Source organism: Oncorhynchus tshawytscha, linkage group LG21, assembly GCF_018296145.1.
Source record: "Oncorhynchus tshawytscha isolate Ot180627B linkage group LG21, Otsh_v2.0, whole genome shotgun sequence".
NCBI classification, from domain to species: Eukaryota; Metazoa; Chordata; class Actinopteri; order Salmoniformes; family Salmonidae; genus Oncorhynchus; species Oncorhynchus tshawytscha.
Genome location: NC_056449.1, coordinates 30,439,355 through 30,452,473, shown reverse-complemented (window position 1 = coordinate 30,452,473; position 13,119 = coordinate 30,439,355). Strand labels below are relative to the sequence as shown.

General features: G+C 43.9%; 1 protein-coding gene across 2 annotated transcripts in view; it reads right to left on the bottom strand.

Moving 5' to 3' along the window:
- Positions 1–294: 294 nt before the first annotated feature.
- The window catches only part of LOC112235497 (butyrophilin subfamily 3 member A2), a 33,753-nt gene continuing 20,928 nt past the window's right edge, over positions 295–13,119 (bottom strand). The window contains exons 3-12 of one of the 2 annotated variants that reach the window (XM_024403949.2): positions 11,890–12,174; positions 6,148–6,261; positions 5,504–5,554; positions 4,971–5,210; positions 3,197–3,235; positions 3,078–3,110; positions 2,920–2,940; positions 1,566–1,586; positions 1,413–1,487; positions 295–1,282 (exon numbers count right to left, since the gene is read on the bottom strand). In XM_024403949.2, coding sequence (XP_024259717.1) covers positions 1,146–1,282; positions 1,413–1,487; positions 1,566–1,586; positions 2,920–2,940; positions 3,078–3,110; positions 3,197–3,235; positions 4,971–5,210; positions 5,504–5,554; positions 6,148–6,261; positions 11,890–12,174 — 1,016 coding nt within the window. In that variant the 3' untranslated portion in view covers positions 295–1,145. The remainder of the gene's footprint in view (positions 1,283–1,412; positions 1,488–1,565; positions 1,587–2,919; positions 2,941–3,077; positions 3,111–3,196; positions 3,236–4,970; positions 5,211–5,503; positions 5,555–6,147; positions 6,262–11,889; positions 12,175–13,119) is intronic. The other variant, XM_024403950.2, reaches the window with a different exon arrangement.

Sequence of the window (13,119 nt, the reverse complement as noted above, 5' to 3'; positions counted from 1 at the left end):
GGGGATCTATGAACAGCTAATCTTCAGCAAGGATGTCAATAACTTCTGACCCCTCTGTATATAATCAAGGTGAAAACTAAACAAGTAGAGCAAAAATAAACACTTCACAAAGTCAAATAAAAACTGGCACATTGACATGAAGCTACAATAGAAGCTGACAGGTTGAAGCTACAATAGAAGCTGACAGGTTGAAGCTACAATAGAAGCTGACAGGTTGAAGCTACAATAGAAGCTGACAGGTTGAAGCTACAATAGAAGCTGACAGGTTGAAGCTACAATAGAAGCTGACAGGTTGAAGCTACAATAGAAGCTGACAGGTTGAAGCTACAATAGAAGCTGACAGGTTGAAGCTACAATAGAAGCTGACAGGTTGACGCTACAATAGAAGCTGACAGGTTGAAGCTACAATAGAAGCTGACAAGTTGAAGCTACAGCAGAAATATAAACATTTCAACAAATGGTTTTATCAGTCTTGTTCACAGGAGGCTGTTGAGGGGAGGACAGCTCAAGCATCAAACATGGAAACCATGGAAACCACGTGTTTGACGTATTCGATACCAGTCCACTGATTCCTCTTCAGCCATTACCACTAGCCCGTCCTCCCCAATTAAAGTGCCACCAACCTCCTGTGGTCTTGTTGATATACCTGATGATCAGGTACTGGACATAAGAGAGTCTGTAACAGGAGACATCAGTCCTGTGGTCTGGTTGATATACCTGATTATCAGGTACTGGACATAAGAGTCTGTAAAAGATTCTAACAGGAGACATTAGTCCATCATTCCATTCAATTCAACTCTATCAGCTCCTGAGGGGGATGAGAAAGACATTGTTTATGGGGAAAACATATATAGAATAACCAGGAAATGGATATAAACCCATAATACAAACTTGGGTAGTAAAACTTCAAAAAGTAAAGAACTAACTACTGAAAGTGGATTATAGAGAACTGACTAACATGTTTATCAAATGACTTTGTCTTACCAAGATTCATATCACTCACAAGTTATATACTCCGAAACTCAGCTTTGTTAGGTGGGTTAAGTCTCTATAGAAAGTTATAGTCTCTCTATAGTTATAGTCTGTCTATAGTAACTCAGCTTTGTTAGGTGGGCTAGGAGAGTTATAGTCTCTCTATAGTAACCCTATAGCATATAGTTATTGTCCAAAGTAACTCTTCCTCCCATCTCCAGCTCATCCAGTAAAGACTCCATCTCAGGAGCAGACTTCCTCCCTGGACCAGGTAAAGACTTAATTTCCATCTCTTCAATCTCTGACTCATCTATTAAAGATAGAAAGGTTGATCTCAATCAACAACACCAGAATAAACTGACCAGACAGAGAGAGAGAAAGATAGATATAATAACCTGAACAGTAATTGTAGAAACATTAGAATCATAAAGACTGATTACTTTGGGAAGGAGTCTGTGTTTCATGTTGACCACCTGAAGAGGTGGAGAGGGATTTGATGGTCTCTTCAGCTTTCCCTGAGGACAAGAACAGATAGTCAGATGCTGAGCAAACCTTAACAAAATGAAAATGAAAATGAAGACAGACAGACTTACTTAGTTTTTCTTTGAGATCATCTGGTGAAAACAAATACAGATTAAAGGACAGTGAGATTTAAATAATTAAATCATGAGATTTATACACTACATGACCAAAAGTATGTGGACACCTGCTCATTGAACATCTCATTCCAAAATCATGGGCATTAATATGGAGTTGGTCCCCCTTTGCTGCTATAACAGCCTCCACTATTCTGGGAAGGCTTTCTACTAGATGATGGAACATTGCTGTGGGGACCTGGTTCCATTCAGCCACAAGAGCATTAGTGAGGTCGGGCACTGATGTTGGGCGATTAGGCCTGGCTCACAGTCGGCTTTCCAATTCATCCCAAAGGTGTTCGATGGGGTTCAGGTCAGGGTTCTCTGTGCATGCCAGTCAAATTCTTCCACACCAATCTCGACCAACCATTTCTGTATGGACCTCCATTTGTGCACGGGGGCATTGTCATGCTGAAATGTGAAAGGGCCTTTCCCAAACTGTTGCCACAAAGTTGGAAGCACAGAATCATCTAGGATGTCATTTTATGCTGTAGTGTTAAGATGTTCCTTCACTGGAACTAAGGGGCCCGAACCATGAACAACAGCCCCAGACCATTATTCCTTTTCCACCATACTTTACAGTTGGCATTATGCATTGGGGCAGGTAGTGTTCTCCTGGCATCCGTCAAACCCAGATTCATCTGTCGGACTGCCAGATGGTGAAGCGTGATTCATCACTCCAGAGAACGCGTTTCCACTGCTCCAGAGTCCAATGGCGGTGAGCTTTACACCACTCCACCCGACACTTGGCATTGTGCATGGTGATCTTAGGCTTGTGTGCGGGTGCTCGGCCATGGAAACCCATTTCATGAAGCTCCAGACAAACAGTTACTGACATCTTCAACTGCTCGGTCACTTTGAGCTCATTGTACAAATTTCACGTATCAGTATTTACTCAAGGTGAATCTTTTTTGTTAATATTTGTATTAATAAAATACAGGCCGTCATTCTGATCTGAAATGATTCAGTTGTGAGGTCTTTATTTCTCCCTATTGCTCCAGTAGAGAATCTAACAGGTCCAGTAGAGAACCTATGAGATTCATACAATATATATATATATATATTTATTTATTTATGTATTTATGTATTTATTTATGTATTTATTTATGTATTTATTTATGTATTTATTTATGTATTTATTTATGTATGTATGTATGTATGTATTTATGTATGTATTTATGTATTTATTTATGTATTTATGTATTTATTTATGTATTTATTTATGTATTTATTTATGTATTTATTTATGTATTTATTTATGTATTTATGTATTTATTTATTTTTTATACATGCACAGACGTTCACAACTCACCCCTATGTTTTCTGATCTTCTCTGTAGACAGAAAACAGAAAAAACAAAACATGATGTATTATGGAACATGAAGACAAAGACTACCTGTCCTCTATTTCCTAATAATGTTGGTAATGTTGAAATTACATGAATATAGTAAACACATAGACAACACTTACCCAGCTGTCCAGGCAGGTTTTGAACAAGTTCATCTAGGGGGGAGAAGATATTCACTCATCTTGCAACCAAAACAGACAGTCAGGAACACAGGCGCATCAGACACAAACACACTACTTACCAAGGTAAAGATCTTCCTCATCTGAATCTTTGGGTCGTCCTAAAAAACAAACAGTCAGTTCGAAGACATGTTGAAAACCATTGTGTTATTATCCTGCTGGCAACTCCTCGGAGCCTGGTTCCTCTTTACCCAGTACAGCCAGTAGAGGACTGGTCACCCCTCAGAGCCTGGTTCCTCTCTACCCAGTACAGCCAGTAAGGACTGGTCACCCCTCAGAGCCTGGTTCCTCTGGTCTACCCAGTACAGCCAGTAGAGGACTGGTCACCCCTCAGAGCCTGGTTCCTCTCTACCCAGTACAGCCAGTAAGGACTGGTCACCCCTCTGAGCCTGGTTCCTCTCTACCCAGTACAGCCAGTAGAGGACTGGTCACCCCTCAGAGCCTGGTTCCTCTGGTCTACCCAGTACAGCCAGTAAGGACTGGTCACCCCTCTGAGCCTGGTTCCTCTCTACCCAGTACAGCCAGTAGAGGACTGGTCACCCCTCAGAGCCTGGTTCCTCTGGTCTACCCAGTACAGCCAGTAGAGGACTGGTCACCCCTCAGAGCCTGGTTCCTCTGGTCTACCCAGTACAGCCAGTAAGGACTGGTCACCCCTCTGAGCCTGGTTCCTCTCTACCCAGTACAGCCAGTAGAGGACTGGTCACCCCTCAGAGCCTGGTTCCTCTGGTCTACCCAGTACAGCTAGTAGAGGACTGGTCACCCCTCAGAGCCTGGTCTACCCATTACAGTCAGTAGAGAACTGGTCACCCCCTCAGAGCCTGGTTCCTCTGGTCTACCCAGTACAGCCAGTAGAGGACTGGTCACCCCTCAGAGCCTGGTTCCTCTGGTCTACCCAGTACAGCCAGAGAGGACTGGTCACCCCTCAGAGCCTGGTTCCTCTGGTCTACCCAGTACAGCCAGTAGAGGACTGGTCACCCCTCAGAGCCTGGTCACTCTCTACCCATTACAGTCAGTAGAGAACTGGTCACCCCTCAGAGCCTGGTTCCTCTGGTCTACCCAGTACAGCCAGTAGAGGACTGGTCACCCCTCAGAGCCTGGTCACTCTCTACCCATTACAGTCAGTAGAGAACTGGTCACCCCTCAGAGCCTGGTTCCTCTGGTCTACCCAGTACAGCCAGTAGAGGACTGGTCACCCCTCAGAGCCTGGTTCCTCTGGTCTACCCAGTACAGCCAGTAGAGGACTGGTCACCCCTCAGAGCCTGGTTCCTCTGGTCTAGCCAGTAGAGGACTGGTCACACCTCAGAGCCTGGTTCCTCTGGTCTACCCAGTACAGCCAGTAGAGGACTGGTCACCCCTCAGAGCCTGGTCACTCTCTACCCAGTACAGCCAGTAGAGGACTGGTCACCCCTCAGAGCCTGGTTCCGCTCTACCCAGTACAGCCAGTAAAGGACTGGCAACCCCTCAGAGCCTGGTTCCTCTCTACCCAGTACAGCCAGTAAGGACTGGTCACCCCTCTGAGCCTGGTTCCTCTCTACCCAGTACAGCCAGTAGAGGACTGGTCACCCCTCAGAGCCTGGTTCCTCTGGTCTACCCAGTACAGCCCGTAGAGGACTGGTCACACCTCAGAGCCTGGTTCCTCTGGTCTACCCAGTACAGCCAGTAGAGGACTGGTCACCCCTCAGAGCCTGGTTCCTCTGGTCTACCCAGGTGATAGACTAGATAAGGTTTTATATTCCAGTGATATGTAACCAGAGGTAGAGAGGTTCTTACCCAGGTGATAGACTAGATAAGGTTTATATTCCAGTGATATGTAACAAGAGGTAGAGGGGTTCTGACCCGGGTGGTTGACAACGTCAGGTTCCAGATCCAGTAGAATCCTGTAAAAGTCTGATTTCACCATTGAGTCTTCTGCTTCTTCTAGAGCCTGGTACAACAGTGTCATCTGGTCCTTTCTAGTGGTGGCAGCATGGATCTCAGAGTACCCGTCAGAATGGATCAAGTAAAATGCTATGGGAATCACCATGGTAACACTCTGTATGAGGTCATCCTTGTGAATGTCCACAAACATTATCTGACCTAGACAGGAAAGAAAACAGATGTAGAGTTATATACTGTAGAACAAGAGGACATTACTAGTCAGGTTAGATGTAGAGTTAGACTGTAGAACCAGACAAAGTGGATCCATCAGTCTTACAGTAATAGATAAGGTTTATATTCCAGTGATATGTAACCAGAGGTAGAGAGGTTCTTACCCAGGTGATAGACTGGTAAAACCATGAGGTCTGTGATTAACAGTTGACCCATCAGTATTATAGTAATAATCATAATCTCTAATATGTGAAACTCTAACAAGACAACAGCCCACTTACTATGTCTTTCCAATAGTTCATGAAACATCTTCATAGTCCTAAAACGTTTCTCTGTAGAGAAATATATAAAAACAATTATAATCATTAAAAAGTAATGTAATCTAATTATCTAATCTAATCATTAAAAAATAATGTAATCTAATTATCTAATCTAATCATTGAAAAGCAAATCTAATTAGTAATTAATCTAATTGTTTTTCAAAATCTGTGACTTTAAGACTTCCTGTCCATTTGTCTGTAATTTTTAAGTTAAAATTTATTATTTTAAACTATTTGGATTGAACAACAAGCTTCACAGGACATTCCTAGTTGTATACTGATCTAATACAGGACTGGTCTGAAGGTAACCTGGTATAAATGAATATAGTCTAATGGACAGTATATGGGTCATTCCTAGTTATATCCTGATCTAATACAGGACTGGTCTGAAGGTCACCTGGTATAAATGAATAGTCTAATGGACAGTATATGGGTCATTCCTAGTTATATCCTAATCTAATACAGGTCTGGTCTGAATGTAACCTGGTATAAATGAATAGAGTCAAGGTCAAGGTTAAACTCACCTTCAGTATGTTTAATATCTCTGACTGAGGGACTCTTAATGATGACATCAAGGACCAGTCAGAGGTCAAGGTTAAACTCACCTATAACATGTTTTCTCCACTTGTAGACACCAGCTGAAGCTACAAGAACTACAACAGCTAATAGTATTGATAGACCAATAATCAACCCTACTTGTGATTTAGGAAACATGTCATCTGAAACAGAGAAGCCATGTCAAACCATTACAACACTACATATATATACTGCACAGGAAGTAAAGCATCATTTATAAATACTACTGAACACAGACCAATAAGGTCATCCCTTAGGAAACCGTCGTCCAGTAACTAGTATAACAAACAAGTGGTCTCAGGTATTTGGGTTAACCAATGAAGACCTCACCTGAGACAGAGAAGCCAGTAAAACCATTACAACACAGCATACATACCAGTCAAAAGTTTGGACACTCAGGCTTTTTCTTTATTTGTACTATTTATTTATTTATTTATTTGTACTACCCCTTGATGACAGCTTTGAACACTCTTGGCATTCTCTTAACCAGGTTCATGACGTTGTCACCTGGAATGCATTTCAATTAACAGGTGTGCCTGGTTAATTTGTGGAATTTATTTCCTTCTTAATGCGTCTGAGCTAATCAGTTGTGTTGTGACAAGGTAGGGATGGTACACAGAAGATAGCCCTATTAGGTAAAAGACCAAGTTAATTTTAATGTCAACAAATGAGTTTAAGTCCCAGTTAAGGTCACTCATCATGCAAACCATCTCCGCAACACCAGCCTAGGTTTGGCAATGGATAATCCCCCTTGAGTGTTAATGTCCTTGATGCCCACTTTGCAGCGTTCAAGTTGTAAATGAATTAGGAAGTAGTTGGTACTTCCGGCGCCGACAGAAATGGCCGCCTCGCTTCGCGTTCCTAGGAAACTATGCAGTTTTTTGTTTTTTTACGTGTTATTTCTTACATTAGTAAGTACCCCAGGTCATCTTAGGTTTCATTACATACAGTCGAGAAGAACTACTGAACATAAGAGCAGCGTCAACTCACCATCAGTACGACCAAGAATATGACTTTCGCGAAGCGGATCCTGTGTTCTGCCTTTCACCCAGGACAACGGAATGGATCCCAGCCGGCGACCCAAAAAAACGAATTCGTAAAAGGGGGAAACGGAGCGGTCTTCTGGTCAGACTCCGGAGACGGGCACATCGTGCACCACTCCCTAGCATTCTTCTCGCCAATGTCCAGTCTATTGACAACAAGGTTGATGAAATCCGAGCAAGGGTAGCATTCCAGAGGGACATCAGAGACTGTAACGTTCTTTGCTTCACGGAAACATGGCTCACTGGAGAGACGCTATCGGAATCGGTGCAGCCAGCTGGTTTCTCCACGCATCGCGCCGACAGAAACAAACATCTTTCTGGTAAGAAGAGGGGCGGGGCGTATGCTTCATGGTTAACGTGACGTGGTGTGATCATAACAACATACAGGTACTCAAGTCCTTCCTTCACCTGATTTAGAATTCCTCACAATCAAATGTCGACCGCATTATCTTCCAAGGGAATTCTCTTCGATTATAATCACAGCCGTATATATTCCCCCCCAAGCAGACACATCGATGGCTCTGAACGAACTTTATTTGACTCTTTGCAAACTGGAATCCATTTATCCGGAGGCTGCATTCATTGTAGCTGGGGATTTTAACAAGGCTAATCTGAAAACAAGACTCCCTAAATTTTATCAGCATATCGATTGCGCAACCAGGGCTGGAAAAACCTTGGATCACTGCTATTCTAACTTCCGCGACGCATATAAGGCCCTGCCCCGCCCTCCTTTCGGAAAAGCTGACCATGACTCCATTTTGTTGATCCCTGCCTACAGACAGAAACTAAAACAAGAAGCTCCCGCGCTGAGCTCTGTGCAACGCTGGTCCGACCAATCTGATTCCACACTCCAAGACTGCTTCCATCACGTGGACTGGGATATGTTTCGTATTGCGTCAGACAACAACATTGACGAATACGCTGATTCGGTGAGCGAGTTCATTAGAACGTGCGTTGAAGATGTCGTTCCCATAGCAACGATTAAAACATTCCCAAACCAGAAACCGTGGATTGGTGAAACTGAAAGCCCGAACCACTGCTTTTAATCAGGGCAAGGTGACCGGAAACATGACCGAATACAAACAGTGTAACTATTCCCTCCGCAAGGCCATCAAACAAGCTAAGCGTCAGTATAGAGACAAAGTAGAATCTCAATTCAACGGCTCAGACACAAGAGGTATGTGGCAGGGTCTACAGTCAATCACGGATTACAAAAAGAAAACGAGCCCAGTCACGGACCAGGATGTCTTGCTCCGAGGCAGACTAAATAACTTTTTTGCCCGCTTTGAGGACAATACAGTGCCACTGACACGGCCCGCAACTAAAACATGCGGACTCTCCTTCACTGCAGCCGACGTGAGGAAAACATTTAAACGTGTCAACCCTTGCAAGGCTGCAGGCCCAGACGGCATCCCCAGCCGCGCCCTCAGAGCATGCGCAGACCAGCTGGCTGGTGTGTTCACGGACATATTCAATCAATCCCTATACCAGTCTGTTGTTCCCACATGCTTCAAGAGGGCCACCATTGTTCCTGTTCCCAAGAAAGCTAAGGTAACTGAGCTAAACGACTACCGCCCCGTAACACTCACTTCCGTCATCATGAAGTGCTTTGAGAGACTAGTCAAGGACCATATCACCTCCACCCTACCTGACACCCTAGACCCACTCCAATTTGCTTACCGCCCAAATAGGTCCACAGACGATGCAATCTCAACCACACTGCACACTGCCCTAACCCATCTGGACAAGAGGAATACCTATGTGAGAATGCTGTTCATCGACTACAGCTCGGCATTTAACACCATAGTGCCCTCCAAGCTCGTCATCAAGCTCGAGACCCTGGGTCTCGACCCCGCCCTGTGCAACTGGGTACTGGACTTCCTGACGGGCCGCCCCCAGGTGGTGAGGGTAGGCAACAACATTTCCACCCCGCTGATCCTCAACACGGGGGCCCCACAAGGGTGCGTTCTGAGCCCTCTCCTGTACTCCCTGTTCACCCACGACTGCGTGGCCACGCACGCCTCCAACTCAATCATCAAGTTTGCGGACGACACAACAGTGGTAGGCTTGATTACCAACAACGACGAGATGGCCTACAGGGAGGAGGTGAGGGCCCTCGGAGTGTGGTGTCAGGAAAATAACCTCACACTCAACGTCAACAAAACTAAGATGATTGTGGACTTCAGGAAACAGTAGAGGGAACACCCCCCTATCCACATTGATGGGACAGTAGTGGACAGTAGTGGAGAGTAGTAAGTTAAGTTCCTCGGCGTACACATCACAGACAAACTGAATTGGTCCACCCACACAGACAGCATCGTGAAGAAGGCGCAGCAGCGCCTCTTCAACCTCAGGAGGCTGAAGAAATTCGGCTTGTCACCAAAAGCACTCACAAACTTCTACAGATGCACAATCGAGAGCATCCTGGCGGGCTGTATCACCGCCTGGTACGGCAACTGCCCCGCCCACAACCGTAAGGCTCTCCAGGGGGTAGTGAGGTCTGCACAACGCATCACCGGGGGCAAACTACCTGCCCTCCAGGACACCTACACCACCCGATGTCACAGGAAGGCCATAAAGATCATCAAGGACAACAACCACCCGAGCCACTGCCTGTTCACCCTGCTATCATCCAGAAGGCGAGGTCAGTACAGGTGCATCAAGGCTGGGACCGAGAGACTGAAAAACAGCTTCTATCTCAAGGCCATCAGACTGTTAAACAGCCACCACTAACATTGAGTGGCTGCTGCCAACACACTGACTCAACTCCAGCCACTTTAATAATGTGAATTGATGGGAAATTATGTAAAATATATCACTAGCCACTTTAAACAATGCTACCTAATATAATGTTTACATACCCTACATTATTCATCTCATATGTATATGTATATACTGTACTCTATATCATCTACTGCATCTTTATGTAATACATGTATCACTAGCCACTTTAAACTATGCCACTTGGTTTACATACTCATCTCATATGTATATACTGCACTCAATACCATCTACTGTATCTTGCCTATGCCGCTCTGTACCATCACTCACTCATATATCTTTATGTACATATTCTTATCCCCTTACACTTGTGTCTATAAGGTAGTAGTTTTGGAATTGTTAGTTAGATTACTTGTTCGTTATTACTGCATTGTCGGAACTAGAAGCACAAGCATTTCGCTACACTCGCATTAACATCTGCTAACCATGTGTATGTGACAAATACAATTTGATTTGATTGATTTGAGTGCAGTAGAGAGGGGTTAAGGTAAACACACTGGTCCTTTAATCTGTCCTGTGTGTTTCAACTATGTCAAACCCACATTGTTTTTATGACCTGTATACAGCTCTGGGTGTTCTGTGGCGGAGAGGAAAGGCTAGGTCTGGGATAAGGTAGCACGTCCAGTGAACAGGTCAGGGTTCCATAGGCGCAGGCAGAACAGTTGAAACTCGAGCAGCAGCACGACCAGAAAGAACAGCTCAAATAAGCAAAGAGAAACAACAGTCCATCACTACTTTAAGACATGAAGGTCAGTCAATATGGAACATTTCAAGAACTTTGAAAGTCTCTTCAAGTGCAGTTGTAAAAACCATCAAGCGCTATGATGAATCTGACTCTCATGAGGACCGCCACGGGAAAGGAAGAGCCAGAGTTACCTCTGCTGCAGAGGATGTGTTCATTAGAGTTAACTGCACCTCAGATTGCAGCCCAAATAAATGCTTCAGAGTTCAAGTAACAGACACATCTCAACATCAACTGTTCAGAGGAGACTGTGTGAATCAGACCTTCATGGTTGAATTGCTGGAAAGAAAGAAACCACTATTAAAGGACACCAATAAGAACAAGAGAATTGCTTGGGCCAAGAAACACAAGCACTGGACATTAGACAGGAAATCTGTCCTTTGGTCTAATGAATCCACATTTGAGATATTTGGTTCCAACTGCCATGTCTTTGTGAGACGCAGATTAGGTGAACGGATGATCTCTGCATGTGTGGTTCCCACCGTGAAACATGGAGGAGGTGGTGTGATGGTGACTGTCAGTGATTTATTTTGAATTCGAGCATTCTCCAGCGAGACACCATCCCATCTGGTTTGGGCTTAGTGGGACTATCATTTGTTTTTCAACAGGACAATGACCCAACACACCAGGCTGTGTAAGGGCTATTTGACCAAGAAGGAGAGTGATGGAGTGCTGCATCAGATGACCTGGCCTCCACAATCACCCGACCTCAACCCAATTGAGATGGTCTGGGATGAGTCGGACCGCAGAGTGAAGGAAAAGCAGCCAACAAGTGCTCAGCATATGTGGGAACTCCTCCAAGACTGTTGGAAAACATTCCAGGTGGAGCTGGTTGAGAGAATGCCAAAAGTGTGAAAAGCTGTCATCAAGGCAAAGGGTGGCTACTTTGAAGAAATGTCAAATATAAAATGTATTTTGATTTAACACTTTTTAGGTTACTACATGATTCCTTTTGTGTTAATGTCTTCACTATTATTCTAAAATGTAGAAAATAGTAAAAATAAAGAAAAACCCTTGAATGAGTAGGTGTGTCCAAATTTGACTGGTACTGTAGTATATACTGTACAGGAAGTAAACATCATTTATAAAAACAGTACTACTGAAAACAGCTTAGACCAATAAGGTCATCCCTTAAACAGTCGTCCACTAACTAGTCTAACTAACAAGGGGTCTCAGTTATTTGGGTTAACTAATGAAGACCTCACCTGAGACATGAATCTTTGTCTCCTTCAGATGGTTGATCTCTGGCTGTTGAACTCTACAGGTGAACCTGTTGGTGTCAGTCTTGTTCACGGTGACATGTCGTCTCACAGCGTAGAGGTCCTCTGAGTCCCTGTATATCTCTGGAGCTCCATCAGCAGGGAGGATGGTTCCAGAACTGTCCAGCCACTCCATCTCAGGTTTAGGAAACCAGCCTCCAGACTCACACTTCAGGACCACCCCCCAGCCTTTAGTTCCACCAATAGAGATCACTGGCTGAGATACAACACCTACACAGATACAAGATAAAACAGAGATCACTGGCTGAGATACAGCACCTACAGATACAAGATAAAACAGAGATCACTGGCGGAGATACAGCACCTACACAGATACAAGATAAAACAGAGATCACTGGCTGAGATACAGCACCTACACAGATACAAGATTAAAACAGAGATCACTGTCTGAGATACAGCACCTACACAGATACAAGATAAAACAGAGATCACTGGCTGAGATACAGCACCTACACAGATACAAGATAAAACAGAGATCACTGGCTGGAAAAGTATTTGTCCGATTCTCTATTTTTGCATATTTTTTTAAACTGAATGTTTTCAGATCTTCAAACAAAACCTGATATTAGATAAAGGGAACCTCAAAAAAAGTATACTTATTGTATTTATTTAATTAACAAAGTTTTGCAATACCCAATTCCCCTGTGTGAACAAGTAATTTCCCCCTTACACTCAATAACTGGTTGTGCCTCCTTTAGCTGCACTGTCTCCAACCAAACACTTCCTGTTATTGTTCTTCTCATATCACTGTGGAGGAATTTTGGCAGAACTGCTTTAAAATCAGTGACATTTGTGGGTTTTCAACCATGAACTGCTCATTTCAAGACGTGACACAACATCTCAATTGGAATTAGGTCTGCACTTTGACAAGGCCATTCCAAAACATCAAATGTTTAATTTTTTAACCATTTTCATGTGAAACTTGACTGTGTGTTTTGAATCACTGTATTGCTGCATGACCAATCGACTCTTCAGCTCACATACGGATGGCCTGACATTCTCCTCTAGAATTCTCTGATACAGAATTCATGGCTCCTCGTCTGAGATTCCTAAAGATTGGAAAGCAGCCACGGTCATCCCCCTCTTCAAAGAGGGAGACACTCTAGACCCAAACTGTTGCAGGCCTATATCTATTCTACCCTGCCTTTCTAAGGT